Genomic DNA, 15,836 nt, shown 5'->3' on the forward strand with positions numbered 1-15,836 from the left:
CTGTAATTATTATACAGGGAGAGCAGTCTGTGGTGTCCTGTTATTATACAGGGGGAGCAGCCTGTGGTGCCCTGTTATTATTATTATTATACAGGTGGAGCAGCCTGTGGTGTCCTGTTATTATTATTATACAGGGAGAGCAGTCAGTGGTGTCCTGTTATTATTATTATACAGGGGGAGCAGCCTGTGGTGTCCTGTAATTATTATTATACAATGGGAGCAGCTTGTGGTGTCCTGTTGTTGGTATTATTTTTATACAGGTGGAGCAGCCTGTGGTGTCCTCCTATTATTATTACACAGGATGAGCAGCCTGTGGTGTTCTGTTATTATACAGGGGGAGCAGCCTGCGGTGTCCTGTAATTATTATACAGGGGGAGCAGCTTGTGGTGTCCTGTTATTATTATTATACAGGGGGAGCAGCCTGTGCTGTCCTGTTATTATTATTATTATTATTATTATACAGTGGAAGCAGCCTGTGGTGTCCTGTTGTTATTATTATACAGGGGGAGCAGCCTGTGGTGTCCTGTAATTATTATTATACAGGGGGAGCAGCTTGTGTTGTCCTGTTATTATTATTATACAGGGGGAGCCGCCTGTGGTGTCCTGTTGTTATTATTATACAGAGGGAGCAGCCTGTGGTGTCCTGTAATTATTATTATACAGGGGGAGCAGCTTGTGTTGTCCTGTAATTATTATTATGCAGGGAGAGCAGCCGGTGGTGGCCTGTTGTTATTATTATTATACAGGGGGAGCAGCCTGCGGTGTCCTGTTATTATTAATTTACAGGGGGTGCAGCCTGTGGTGTCCTGTTGTTATTGTTATACAGGGGGAACAGACTGTGGTGTCCTGTTATTATTATAATTATTATTATACAGAGGGAGCAGCTTGTGGTGTCCTGTTATGATTATACAGGTGGAGCAGTCTGTGGTGTCCTGTTATTATTATACAGGGGGTGTGACCTGTGGTCTCCTGTTATTATTATACAGGGGGAGCAGTCTGTGGTATCCTGTTATTATTATACAAGGGGAGCAGCCTGTGGTGTCTTATTATTATTATACAGTGGGAGCAGTCTGTGGTATCCTGTTATTATTATACAGGGGGAGCAGCCTGTGGTGTCTTATTATTATTATACAGGGGGAGCAGCCTGTGGTGTCCTGTTATTATTATACAGGGGGTGTGACCTGTGGTGTCCTGTTTTTATTATTATACAGGGGGAGCAGCCTGTGTTGTCCTCTTATTATTATACAGGGCGAGTGTCCTGTTATTATTGTACAGGGGGAGTGACGTGGTGTCCTGTTGGTATTATACTGGGGGAGTGACCTGTGGTATCCTGTTATTATTATTATTATTATTATTATACAGGGGGAGTGACCTGTGTTGTCCTGTTATAGCAGCAGCTGCAGAGTAATAATAACAGTAATGAGTGGTCAGGGAATAACACATAATAGGTATAACATGTATGTACTGTATATACCATATGATACATAACAGGAGCTGGGGAAGGATATAGCTGTAACTAGTAAGGTATAATTAGCGCCAGTATCCATCCAGAGGTCAGTATTACACCCACATTAGCAATAAGACAGGTCAGCAGCCTCCTAAGGGCGACCGTGATGCCCTAATTATAAGCAGCCGTCAGGGGAAATTGTGGTTGTGCTGTCAGGTGTTATTATATAATAGGAGTGAGGTAAGAGTATATAATAATAACACATTACATTTATTATAGACAATAACACAAATAAATTCACTTAGAAGTATAATGTTATTCTCTGAGGTGTATATCTCTATGCTACAAGGAAATATAGTTAAACTCTCTTCAGTTACCGGCGAAAATGGCAGCTTTTTTCGACATCGCTGAAATCGGACATTTTTTGCCAAAAGAAACGGCAAAAATGGCTGATTTTACCCAAATAACAGGCGATAACGGCAAACAGGTGAAAATGGAGAAAAAAACTGGAAAAAGTTTTCTCCATCCGAGATCTGGATGAAAAAAAATGCTAAATCTCTATTTTTTACTAAAAATGTGGGGATTTCTTTCAGAAACCTTTGGACACCCCCCCCTAATGAGAAATGAACCCCAAAAAATGTTGTAGGTTGCAAACGTTGGTAAAAAAACGGCCGCACAAAATTTGGGTGAAAAAAAACAAACTTTGAAAATGATAGAAATCTTTTTTTCCCCAGGAAATTACTGTCACACGTAAATTGGGGGTACGTTAAAATGGGCGCAAGAATATTTTTGTGTCGTAAATATGCAATTTTAAAAACCTTTAATAAACCGCCCTTCTGTAACCAAATGTGATGTTTGAAACATCCGAAAAATCAGACCCAATACGTTAAAACCATTTTCAGTGATTTTTTTTTATTCACCCAAGATCTGCGCGGTCGTTTTTTACCAAAGTACGAAACTTACTAAAACATTTGGGGGTAATTTATGATTAGAGGATGTGTCCTAAGGGTCTGTGATCTCTGTGCCAGGTACATGACATATTATATCCCCTTCTACCAATGATCTTATTACTGACCATGTATTATCCCTGACTCAGCTATCGCACAGTAACTCTCTTCTCTCTCGGGCTGGTAATGATTATAGTCAGAGGAATGTGGCTTTTATACATTGTGTCACTTTGTACAAACGTATTACTACAATCCTAATACTCTGTTACAGGAGCACTCTGCACAGTTAGGGCCGTATTCAATTAGCGGCGTAAACAGCATTTTTTTCTGCCATCTACGAAATAGGTCAACGTTCGCCAAGAAGAACGACAAAAACAAAAATCCCTATTTTTGGCTAAAAATATGGGTATTTCTTTCAGAACCCTTTGGACCCCCCCCCCCCCCAATGATGAATTACCCCCTAATTTTTCCTTAAGTTGCGTACTTTGGCGAAAAACGCCCGCGCAAATCTTGGGTGAAAATAAAATCAATGAAAATGGTTTTAACGAATCAGATCTGATTTTTCGGGGGGTATGAATGCGTCAAGTGTTTTAAACAATACATGTGGTCACAGCAGGCGGTTTTTTAAAGGTTTTAAAAACTGCGTTTTTACGACATGAAAATATACAAGCACCCATTTTAACGTACCCCCAAATTTACATGGAACAGCAATTTCCTGGGAAAAAATAGCTTTCTATAATCTTCAACGATTCTTATTTTTCACCCAAATTTTGCGCAGTCGTTTCTCACCAACATACGCAACTTACGAAATTTTTTTTGGGTAATTAACTATTGGGGGGGTTCAAACGTTTCTGAATAAAATCCCCAAATTTTTAGCCAAAAATAGGGATTTTGCTTTTTTTTGCTCCTGATGTGGGATGGAGAAATCTTTTCTGCAGTTTTTTTCTCCGTTCTCGACTGTTTTTTGGGGGAAGTCGTCCATTTTCCCAGATGCTGAAAAAAACTTCCGTTTTCGCAACTATTTGAATACGGCCCTTAATTGGTGTGTAACTATATTTCCTTGTAGCATAAAGATATACACCTGAGAGATTCACATTATACATCTAAGTGGATTGGTTTGTTTTATGTGTTATTGTCTATAATAAATGTAATGTGTTATTATTATATACTCTTACCTCACTCCTATTATATAATAACACCTGACAGCACAACCACAATTTCCCCTGACTCCCTGAGCTGAGACTGTCTGTCAGGGCGTCTTGTTATCCTGAGCAATAGAGACTCTCTCAGAGACAGCCAGTGGCTGTGACAGTCCCCAGATCCTCAGAGTGTCACTGATTATCCCCCAGGACATGTCTCACCCCACCCTACGCTGCACACACACGGCCGGCAGGCTGGTCACACATGTAACATACATCTGAGGTGCGGTCATTTGTCATTTCATCATTTGTGCAGAGTGACTGATGGGATTCTGTATTGTGTAACCCTTTGTGTGTCCCCTGGGCTGCCTGCTGTCCTATCCCTGTGATATTAACCTCTTCTGTTCCCTTCCCCCTCCACTGTGTTACTGCCACCTCTGTACAGCTGTTACACCCCCTGTTGTGTGCTCTGTATTCCTACGTTACTTCCCCTCTCCCCATATCTGCACCCCTTCTGCTCTCCTATGTACTCCCCCCTCACACCCCTGTTATCTGTATGACCTCAGTATAGTCACAGACTCTCTCCGTTTCTGGAATAAATTTAAAACAAAATAAAAAAATCCCAACATCCCTAATTCATGTGTTTGTAAAAGATTCACGTGGAGCAAATTGCACCAAATATATGTCTTGGAGGAATAAGACCCCCGGCCAGGAGAGGAGCATTGGTGTAACCTTATGCAGTACAGCGTTGTGTGACGGCCTCTGAGGAGCCTTATGGGGTTGGGTCACAGGAACCTCTGACAGACACTGACCAGGGCTCTATGGCTGGGGGGGACGGGGAGACTTACTGGTCACTCAGTGTTACATGTCTGACTGTGTTACATGTGTTCTCTGTGATATTTATTCCTAGATAGTCCTGCTGTGAGGAACCAGAGTCTATTACACGTCACACATTCTGTATTCTCACTGATTCATTGAGGATGGACAAGGACGGGAGTCACAGGACTGAGAGGATCTTACATCTCACCCTGGAGATCATCTATCTGCTGACTGGGGAGGTGAGAGGGCCTGGGAGCATCACAGTGACATCACTTATATCTATAGTAATAATACAGTGACATCACTTATATCTATAGTAATAATACAAGGACATGACTGGGGAGATGAGGGGATCTGGGAGTGTCACAGTGACATCACGTATATCTATAGTAATAATACAGGGACATGACTGGGGATGTGAGGGGATCTGGGAGTGTCACAGTGACATTACTTATATCTATAGTAATAATACATAGACATGACTGGGGAGGTGAGGGGATCTGGCAGTGTCACAGTAACATCACTTATATCTATAGTAATAATACAGGGACATGACTGGGGAGGTGAGGGGATCTGGGAGTGTCACAGTGACATCACTTATATCTATAGTAATAATACAGGGACATGACTGGGGAGGTGAGGTGATCTGGGAGTGTCACAGTGACATCACTTATATCTATAGTAATAATACAGGGACATGACTGGGGAGGTGAGGGGGATCTGGGAGTGTCACAGTGACATCACTTATATCTATAGTAATAATACAGGGACATGACTGGGGAGGTGATGGGATCTGGGAGTGTCACAGTGACATCACTTATATCTATAGTAATAATACAGGGACATGACTGGGGAGGTGAGAGGATCTGGGAGTGTCACAGTGACATCACTTATATCTATAGTAATTATACAGGGACATCACTTCTATCTATAGTAATAATACAGGGACATGACTGGGGAGGTGAGGGGATCTGGGAGTGTCACAGTGACATCACTTATATCTATAGTAATAATACAAGGACATGACTGGGGAGGTGAGGGGATCTGGGAGTGTCACAGTGACATCACTTATATCTATAGTAATAATACAGGGACATGACTGGGAGATGAGGGGATCTGGGAGTGTCGCAGTGACATTACTTATATCTATAGTAATAATACAAAGACATGACTGGGGAGGTGAGGTGATCTGGGAGTGTCACAGTAACATCACTTATATCTATAGTAATAATACAGGGACATGACTGGGGAGGTGAGGGGATCTGGGAGTGTCACAGTGACATCACTGATGTCTATAGTAATAATACAGGGAGATGACTGGGGAGGTGAAGGGATCTGGGAGCGTCACAGTGACATCACTTATATCTATAGCAATAATACAGGGACATGACTGGGGAGGTGAGGGGATCTGGGTGTGTCACAGTGACATCACTTATATCTTTAGTCAAAATTCAGGGACATGACTGGGGAGGTGAGGGGATCTGGGAGTATCACAGTGACATTTTTTGTCTATAGGAAAAAGCGAGCAGCAGGTAGCCGGTCTCAGATATAGTATAAGTCCCACAGTCCTCACTGGAGTTGGGATTTAGTACATTGTTTGCTGTATGTTCTTTTCTTTTTGTCACTGACACAAATATTTCAGATCTGCATACAATATACTCTACAATTTCCTATATATAGGAGATTGTTACAAGACTTGATATTGTGAAATAGTCCTCTTGTATATTACGCAAAGATAACACGTGAATAAACAACCCCATATAGGTGAAGTTTAATTGACGTTTTCATTGTTGTCTCCCCAATACTCAGGATTACACAGTAGTGAAGAAGACATCCAGCGAGTGTGAGACACCCAGCAGCCATCCCCGTGTGTCAGTAGGACTGAGCAGTACCCAGTACCCCATCACGGTGCCTCCACCTCACTCACTGATACATGAGAGACACAATGACCAGAAGATCCTGGAACTCACCAACAAGATCATTCAGCCGCTGACTGGAAAGGTGACTGCTGGGAATGGAACATTATACAGTAACACCAGGGGATGTGTCTGGGTGATGACTGGAGAGGTGACTGCTGGGAATGAGACATTATACAGTAACACCAGGGGATGTGTCTGGGTGATGACTGTATCATTGTGTGTGTCAGGTTCCTATAAGGTGTCAGGATGTCACTGTCTGTGTCTCCATACAGGAGGGGGTGTATGTAGTGGAACACAATGGTCTGTACAAGGACCTGATGATGGAGAATCACCGGCCCCTCACATCACTGGGTAAGAGGAGACTGTCATTTATTGTACAGGGGAGAGCAGGTATGGGGGCCCCTATATACACACATCACCTGATAATCACTTATAGATGTGTCGTCTTACATCTGTCCTCACTACGCCACACAGTGTGACTTGCCTGGTGGCTCACTCGGGTCCCGTGCTACTCTCCTAACGTTGGGCGTCTTTCATAGAGATGTGTCCTCAAATCTAACCTAAATAACAGCACACAGTGTGACTTGTCTGGTGTGAGTGAGCCACCAGGTCCTGTGCTACTAGGACACACCAGCAGACTGTGCTGATTAATGTGATATGTGACACTTGTATATCTGTTTGCATCTATGTCTGTATATGATGCACAGCGGAACTTGGCATGAAAAAAGCTGCGGCTGCTACATTGTAGCACTTCGTATACAGATTCAGAGACTCAGTCGCACACAGATATACAAGTGTTGCATGTAAATTAATCTGCTGGTTACATCGCATTGTGACTTAGATGCATTTTCAGCAAAAAAAAAAGATGCAATAAAGTCACATGGCGCTAGCAGTGTCTCATGGGACTTGGCGCTCCGTAAGGGGATTTTTGTCTCGACTGCAGCAAAGATGTGTAAGGGCACATCTATATATACAATGTACTCAGTCACTGTGTATCTCCTACAGATGGACCCAGTATCAGAAATACCCCAGAGAGATGTCCCCCTCCTCTTTATTCACAGGATTGTACAGAGGAGAATCACAGGACCCCACAGGGGCATCATGTAGGTGGGATTTAGGGTCTCACCAATATACCTTAATATAAGTGACTGTCACTATATAATATGCAGAGAAGCTGTGTCTGTCTTAAACACTGATATACTGTTTAGTCTCAATTAAATCAGACATTATTGTTATATGGATCATTTAGAGTGAAAATGTTGCTGATATTAAGGCAGAAGATATAGAGGGAGAACAAGAGACATGTTTGACTGATATGAAGGCAGAAGATACAGAGAGAGAAGAAGAGACGTATGTGACTGATATGAAGGCAGAAGATACAGAGGGAGAAGAAGAGACGTATGTGACTGATATGAAGGCAGAAGATACAGAGGGAGAAGAAGAGACGTATGTGACTGATATGAAGGCAGAAGATATAGAGGGTGAAGAAGAGACGTATGTGACTAATATGAAGGCAGAAGATACAGAGGGAGAAGAAGAGACGTATGTGACTGATATGAAGGCAGAAGATACAGAGGGAGAAGAAGAGACGTATGTGACTGATATGAAGGCAGAAGATACAGAGGGAGAAGAAGAGACGTATGTGACTGATATGAAGGCAGAAGATACAGAGGGAGAAGAAGAGACGTATGTGACTGATATGAAGGCAGAAGATATAGAGGGTGAAGAAGAGACGTATGTGACTGATATGAATGCAGGAGATATAGAGGGAGAAGAAGAGACGTATGTGACTGATATGAAGGCAGAAGATATTGATGGAGAAGAAGAGATGTATGTGACTGATATGAAGGCAGAAGATATAGCTGGAGAAGAAGAGACGTATGTGAGGAGTGATGAGCAGTGTAAGGAGGAAGAATTCCCTACAGATATCAGCACAGGTGAGTTATAAACACTTACAACATATTCTCCTTGCTCAGTCACTACATCAATGTACAAGCTTATGAGGGAATTGTATCTGCACAGTGGGGCAGTCAGGTGCCATCAGCCCCTATTTTTCTCATGCTCTCCCCCCTCACATATCACTGTGTGTTACCAGCCCAGAGATCTGACCAGTCTCCTCCCCACAATCTCTGGTGTATCTCATACATCAGGAGCCATCAGCCCCTATTATACTCCTGCTCTCCCCCCTCACACCAGCCCAGAGATCTGATCATTCTCCTCCCTGCACTATAAAACCATATACTCCCACATCACAACAAACTCCATGTATACACACATACACAAGCTATGTGCAAGTACACACTAATTATTGCACAGTCCTTCCACCAATGCTTGTCTACAATGAATGATTCAACCTATATTAGTACTGTCTGTGTGACGCTTTGGAGAGAGGTGGTGAGTCTGAGAGAGTGTTCCAGAGTTCCAGCGATGGGGAGCAGCTCAGGCAAAGTCTTAGAGGCAGGAGTGGGAGGATATAATGATTTGGGCGGAGAGGCGCCAGGTATTGGCAGAGCAAAGTAGGTGATGAGAGTGAGGAGGGAGATGTAGAAAGAGATGAAAAGGGGGATATGTATGGTGGCTTCATAGGAGATTGTGAGGAGTTTGAATGTTTTCTGATGGGGATGGGGAGCCAGTGTAGGACCTGTAGTAGAGGGGAGGCAGAAGTAGTAATTTGGAGATGTGCCAGGCAGAAGCATTGAGTACAGATTTCAGTGGAGAGAAATGAGTATTGAGGAGGCCACATAGGAGGAGGTTACATTAGCCCTGTTTAGAGATGAACAGTGAGTGGAAGAGGGTGTTATGGTGCGTACACATGGTACGAACAGTCAACGATAATGATATCGCTGGCTGATCGTCCTGCACCTTCCCGATGTGCTAAATGATCGTTATTGTTCATCCAGCACACCACCAACCCACCAACGACAGGCCAGCAATCTGCGATCAATGATCGTGGGTCCTTATGTGACCTTGTCGATATCAACCAGGTTGCCAGCAAGTATGGACAATATCGTTATCGTCCATACGTGCCCGCGCATCACTAGTCGTTTGGGGGTTAGAAGAGATGGTGAGGTTGTCGATGGATAATAAAATTGAGGGAGCTGAGGGGACTCCAGATGGTGGGAAGACGATCAGCTCAGTCTTATACATGTTAAGTTTAAGAGAGCGCAGAGACATCCAAGAACATTTGCTCTCAGTGTAAATTGTTCATTCTTATACATTTGTTTCTAGTAGATGGACGCACAAGCAGGAATACCTCGCAGGGAGATCTCATCGTGTCACCAGATTTTAAAATAGAAGATAAGAACATCAGACAAGATTGTCCAGGAGAAACTCCAATTACCCTAAATATACAACCAGCACTTCACAGTGCAGATATATCATCTGGTCCCTCTAATCATGAGGAACGTTCTCCTGATAATTCAGATCTTGCTACACACAGTACAGCTCATATAGGTAATAGAATGTTATCTAAATCTGGTAAAAGTTCTATACGTCGGTCAGTTTCTGTTGGACATCAGAAAACTCACACAGGTGAGAGGCCATTTCCATGTTCTGAGTGTGGGAAATGTTTTATACTGAAATCACATCTTGTTACACATCAGAGACGTCACACAGGTGAGAAGCCATTTCCATGTACTGAGTGTGGGAAATGTTTTACAGTCAAAACTGATCTTGTTACACATCAGAGAACTCACACAGGTGTTAAGTCATTTTCATGTTCTGAGTGTGGAAAATGTTTTACATATAAATTTAATCTTGTTGCCCATGAGAGAACTCATACAGGTGAGAAGCCATTTCTATGCTCTGAGTGTGGAAAATGCTTTACCCAGAAATCTGTTTGTAATAGACATCAGATGATACACACTGGTGAGAAGCCGTTTAGTTGCTCTGAGTGTGGGAAATGTTTTTCATATAAAGCAGCTCTTGTTATACATCAGAGACGTCACACAGGTGAGAAACCATTTCCATGTCCTGAGTGTTGGAAATGTTTTACACAGAACTCTGATCTTGTTACACATCAGAGATGTCACACAGGAAGGAAACCATTTCCATGCTCTGAGTGTGGGAAATGTTTTACACGAAAAACGAACCTTGTTAGACATCAGAGAAGTCACACAGGTGAGAAACCATATCCATGTTCTCAGTGTGGGAAATGTTTTACAAAGAAATCTGATCTTGTTACACATCAGAGATGTCACACAGGAAAGAAACCATTTCCATGTACTGAGTGTGGGAAATGTTTTACACGAAAAACGAATCTTGTTAGACATCAGATGTCACACATGAGAAAAGTATTTCAATGAGCTGATACAAAACAGGGTTTTAGTAACACTCCAGTCCAGTCACACAGTATTTTAAGTTCTACATCCGCAGATAATTGGGATGTGTGTCATCAATATAAAGAGAGGGGGGATGTACAACGATAGAGATATCTCAACAACAATAAATAATATAGGGCTTGGTAACGATGCATTAAAATATATAATATCTACTATGAATACACCCAGGGGATATATATATATATATATATATCCCCAGTATCCGAATATACCGTAATATGTTACATGTGATTCTCATTATACCTAAATCTAAGCTCTTCTTATTCTATATATTTGCAGAATAAGCCTACAATAGGGATTTAGGATGAATAATTTGCTTAGATATGTATATATTATATCTACCCTTATTAGTGTAATTGGGCGCGATTATATCATGTGACTCACTAGTGGACACTATCGCACGTTATTACTAATATTATCAACATTATAACTATACAATATATGGTAATAATGTGTTTATAATGTGACCTAGATCCCAGTAACACTGCCGCTATACAGATCACTAATCCATTATCTTACTATATCATATATGTTATTTATACCTTTTTGTGTTATATAACTTAGGAGAATCGCTATGATATATATATATATTTCTACTTCAGGGTCCATAGGGGGTCCACAGGGTTGACCTTGGGGTTATAGCTGGATCAGGATCCATGGGCACCACACAGTTAAGCTTTTAGCTCACAGGATGCACTTGGGTCCTCCCCTATACCCCGCCCCCGAGCCACAGGCACCTCAGTGTAAGTTGGTGCCCGGCCGGAGTCGGTCACCACGCAGGGGGGCTGCAGGAGCAGCCCCCAGAAGCTTTTTATTTTAAGTTAGATTTTATTTATTTTAATCTCTTTTTACTACAGACGGTAGCGAAGGGCTGTCTATACAGACGCCCACGCTGCCGCTCTGATCCCCGACTGGCGCCGCGACGCCAGTACTGATCTGGGGATCGCGGCGGGAGGACAGAGTCCGTACTAGCCGGACTCTGTCTACCTCCCAGGACTGCTGCCGGAGTCGCCGGGGATTCAGGTAAGCTGCGCGTCGCTGGCTAGCGGCGGCGCGCGGAATGCCTTAAAATGCAGTCCTTTAGCCTCCGGTCCTGGGGAAAGACCGGAGGCTGCTGGCAGTGGCGGCGGGCCCCCCCATAACCCGTGGGACCACTAGACCACCAGGGATAACAGGCAAACCAGGGGAGGAAGCCTTCCCTGTTCAGCGGCTCCTCCCCTCAGCTCAGCGCGCCTTTCAGCACGCAGTCTGGCGTCACTGAGCTGCAGTTACACAGCCACTCCTCCTCTGAGGTCTCTGGGGGCCATTTTCTCACAGTGGCAACGCAGATCTCAGGGAGCACGCGGACCGGTCCCCCTGTGTACCTCTCCACTGATTTAAGGACAGCGTACACAGCACTATAGCCCTCCCAGACACTGAATCTGGGAGGTTGTAGTGGAAAGGTGCAGTGAGTATAACTTCTCTGCATGGTATGTGACTTTTGCTAGTGCTGCCTGTCTGTGCTTATTTTCCGCTTACTGTCAGCTTATACCTGTCCCTTTACTTCTCCTATGAGCCCTACAGGTGTGTGGGGGAAGGGTGTTTCTACTGACCTCACTTATATAGATCACGTATTTGTGAGGTTCGTCAGATACAGTTGTGTGCGACAGTGCCATATTGTGGGCTGTTGTTCAACACACCGGTGAGTGCGTTTACTTCTGCCCTGTTGCCAGATATATAATATATTCTGTCATGTCAGACGAGGAGGTTGAGCGCTCAGTGGCTCCGGCGTTGGCCTCCTGCGGACGCTGTTCTGCAGGAGTGAATAGGGAGGATTTGTCACAGGATGGCCTGTGTAGTCGGTGCCAGGTGGCTCCTGGCCCATCCAGACCTTCTGTGACACAGGAACCACAGTGGGAGATGTTTTCTCAAGTGCTGGTGTCTATTGCGGACCGTCTGTCGGTCCCGACTGCTCTCCCTACTAGGGCGTTACCCCAGCCGACCATCCCCCTTTCCCCGGGTGTCCCGCAGTTATTGCGGAGTCCTCCTGGGTCTCAGTCTGTGGGTCCCTATGCGGGGTTGCCTATGTATATACAGGCTTCCCCTGTGCCGCAGCAGCCTGTGGTACCTTTGCAGGCCCCTATGGCGACTCCTCCACGCCTGGGTGGATGTGCTCTCCAACTCCGTGCAAAATTTGGCAGCATCATGAAGATTATGGCGGTCATGGACGCACATCTTCGGAACCAGAATGTACGGCCGTATCTGGATGACCTCCTGTTGCTAGCGAGCTCCCCAGAGGTACTGCTTCAACATCTCCACCTGACGATCGCTTGCCTGCAAGCACACGGGTGGTTGATAAATTGGAAAAAGTCCTCCCTGATTCCATCACAGCAGATGGTTCATTTGGGAGCCCTGCTGGATTCGCATCAGCAAAGGATTTTTCTGACTCCGGAGAAGGTCGCCTGAGCAGTCGCCGCCTGTCGGTCCATTCGGCTATGAGAGTTCTGAGGTCCATGGTGTCGACATTCGACATGGTGGAATTTGCCCAGTTCCATTCCCGGCCCCTGCAGGGGTTGATTTTATCGGAATGGAACGGGTTACCTCACCGGATCCGCTCTCAGGTGCTGGTGTTGTCTCCGGAGGTTCGGCAATCTTTGGCTTGGTGGCTTCAGACAGCTCATCTGGTCGAGGGTTGCCCCTTTTGGATCCCGGACTGGGTGCTGCTCACAACAGATGCCAGTCTCCGGGGTTGGGGGGCAGTGACCGGTTCATTGTCTCTCCAGGGTCGTTGGTCTGCGGAAGAAGCACTTCTCCCCATCAACATCCTGGAACTGCGGGCAGTATACAGGGCCCTGCAGTTGTCCGGTCCCGCTCTTCACGGAAGGGCGGTACAGGTGCAGTCCGACAACGCCACCACGGTGGCGTATATCAACCACCAAGGAGGAACTCGCAGTCAGGCAGCGATGTCGGAGGTGTCTCGCATCCTGACTTGGGCGGAGTGTCACTGTCACATTCCAGCGATCTCGGCGGTCTTCATCCCCGGAGTCCTCAATTGGGAAGCGGACTTCCTCAGCCGTCATGACGTGCATCCCGGGGAATGGTCGCTTCACCCAGAGGTATTTCAGCTACTCGTGGACAGGTGGGGACTGCCGGAGCTGGACTTGATGGCCTCCCGTCACAATCACAAGTTGCCCGTTTACGGGTCAAGGACAAGAGACGCAGGCGCAAGTCTGGTGGACGCGCTGTCGGTGAAATGGACGTTTCACCTGGCGTATGTTTCCTCCGATATCCCTACTTCCTCGGTTTCTGCGGAAATTCAAGCAGGACGGCGGCATGCTCGTGCTGGTAGCTCCGGCGTGGCCCAGACGGCCTTGGTACTCCGATCTCAGGAGCCTCTCCATCGACGCGACGTACCTTCTTCCTCAGCGTCGGGACCTGTTGTCTCAAGGGCCCTGCCTTTACCTGGATCTGGGTCGGCTGTCTTTGATGGCGTGGCTCTTGAGACAGCCGTCTTGAGGTCTCGGGGCTTCTCCAGTTCGGTTATTGGTGCCATGCTCAGGGCATGCAAGCCTGCTTCAGCACGGATTTATCACAGGGTGTGGCACACTTACTTTCAGTAGTGTGAGTCCAGACATTATGATCCTCAGGTGTTCCGAGTTTCTAGGATCTTGGAATTTCTTCAATCAGGATTGGACCTCGGCTTACGCCTTGCATCTCTGAAGGTTCATGTGTCCGCCTTGTCCGTGTGGTTTCAACGGCGGATTGCAATACTACCGGATGTTCACACCTTTTTCCAAGGTGTTCTCAGGATCCAGCCTCCCGTGGCTCCTTGGGACTTGGTGGTTCTACGGGTCCTGCAGGGTCCTCCGTTTGAGCCTCTTGAGTCGGTGGAGCTCAAGTGGCTGACATTTAAGACTGTTTTTTTCCTGTCGCCCTCCTTTTTTGATTTTTCACCAGGACAGAGCGGTGCTCCGCACTCGTCCTGAGTTTTTGCCCTAAGTGGTCTCGAAGTTCCACATTAATCAGGAACTTGTTGTGCCAGCTTTTCAGTCCCCTGATCTTTCAGCTGGTGAGACTTCCTTAGATGTTGTCCGGGCGCTTAGAATCTATGTGGACCGGACAGCTTCGGTTAGGAGGTCTGATACCTTGTTTATCCTCTTTGGTTTTCACAAGAGGGGTTGGCCTGCCAACAAACAAATGTTAGCCCGTTGGCTTCGTTCTGTTATTTGTGAGGCTTATGCACAGGAGGGTTTACCTGTGCCAGTCTCTGTTAAGGCTCATTCCACTCGTTCTGTGGGTCCTTCTTGGGCTGCTAGACGTGGCGCTTCTGCTGTTCAGCTGTGTAAGGCGGCCACTTGGTCTTCAATTCAAACGTTTTTGAGGTTCTATGCGTTTGACACCTTCGTCTCTCAGGATGCATCCTTCGGGCGCAAGATTCTCCTTTCTGCTCAGGAGCGTCCCCGCCCTTAGTTGAACTGCTTTGGGACATCCCCAAGGTCAACCCTGTGGACCCCATATGGACCCTGAAGTAGAAAACAAGAGATATGTTAAGAACTTACCTTTGTTATCTGTTTCTACGAAGTCCATAGGGTCCACAGGGCGCCTGCCCTGACGCACCTGGCTTCAAATGGGCTGTGTGGCTGGTCACCGGTTTTCCGTCTCCCATTTCTGTGAGTATGGTTTCTTGTGTGTTCCAGTCTTCCTTCTCTCTGTTCCATATTCTCCTCCGGCCTAGGCTGCTTACCAACTGAGGTGCCTATGGCTCGGGGGCGGGGTATAGGGGAGGACCCAAGTGCATCCTGGGAGCTAAAAGCTTAACTGTGTGGTGCCCCTGGATCCTGATCCAGCTATAACCCCAAGGTCAACCCTGTGGACCCTATGGACTTCGTAGAAACAGAGATAACAAAGGTAAGTTCTTACCATATCTCTTGTTATATATGTATAACATGTGACCTAGGTCCCAGTGACGCTGCCGCTATACAGATCACTAATACGTTATCTTACTATATCATGTATGTTATTTATACCTTATTGGGGCTATTATTATACTATTAGATATCAGCACCACTCTCTGCAGTAATAACAGACCACGTCGTTGTTATATAGGGGATACATTTTATGTATATCAGTCATACACAGAGAAGATAAATACATTATTATACTATTAGATATCAGCACCACTCTCTGCAGTAATAACAGACCACGTCATTGTTATATAGAGGATACATTTTATGTATATCAGTCAT

At 45.4% G+C, this 15,836-nt stretch overlaps 2 protein-coding genes across 2 annotated transcripts in view; one reads left to right on the forward strand and one right to left on the reverse strand.

Annotated features, from left to right (window-relative positions):
- Positions 1–15,836, reverse strand: part of LOC148502490 (uncharacterized) — a 222,115-nt gene that overhangs the window by 37,783 nt on the left and 168,496 nt on the right. The gene's annotated exons all lie outside the window — the stretch shown is intronic.
- The window catches only part of LOC148502492 (uncharacterized), a 244,045-nt gene that overhangs the window by 8,698 nt on the left and 219,511 nt on the right, over positions 1–15,836 (forward strand). The window contains exons 2-6 of the mRNA XM_088449766.1: positions 4,448–4,591; positions 6,162–6,353; positions 6,499–6,622; positions 7,277–7,374; positions 7,560–8,208. Of these exons, the coding sequence (XP_088305892.1) occupies positions 4,514–4,591; positions 6,162–6,353; positions 6,499–6,622; positions 7,277–7,374; positions 7,560–8,208 (1,141 nt within the window). The 5' untranslated portion in view covers positions 4,448–4,513. The remainder of the gene's footprint in view (positions 1–4,447; positions 4,592–6,161; positions 6,354–6,498; positions 6,623–7,276; positions 7,375–7,559; positions 8,209–15,836) is intronic.

The sequence above is a fragment of the Taudactylus pleione genome, unplaced genomic scaffold (assembly GCF_031769625.1).
Source record: "Taudactylus pleione unplaced genomic scaffold, aTauple2 ptg000495l, whole genome shotgun sequence".
Classification (NCBI taxonomy): Eukaryota; Metazoa; Chordata; class Amphibia; order Anura; family Myobatrachidae; genus Taudactylus; species Taudactylus pleione.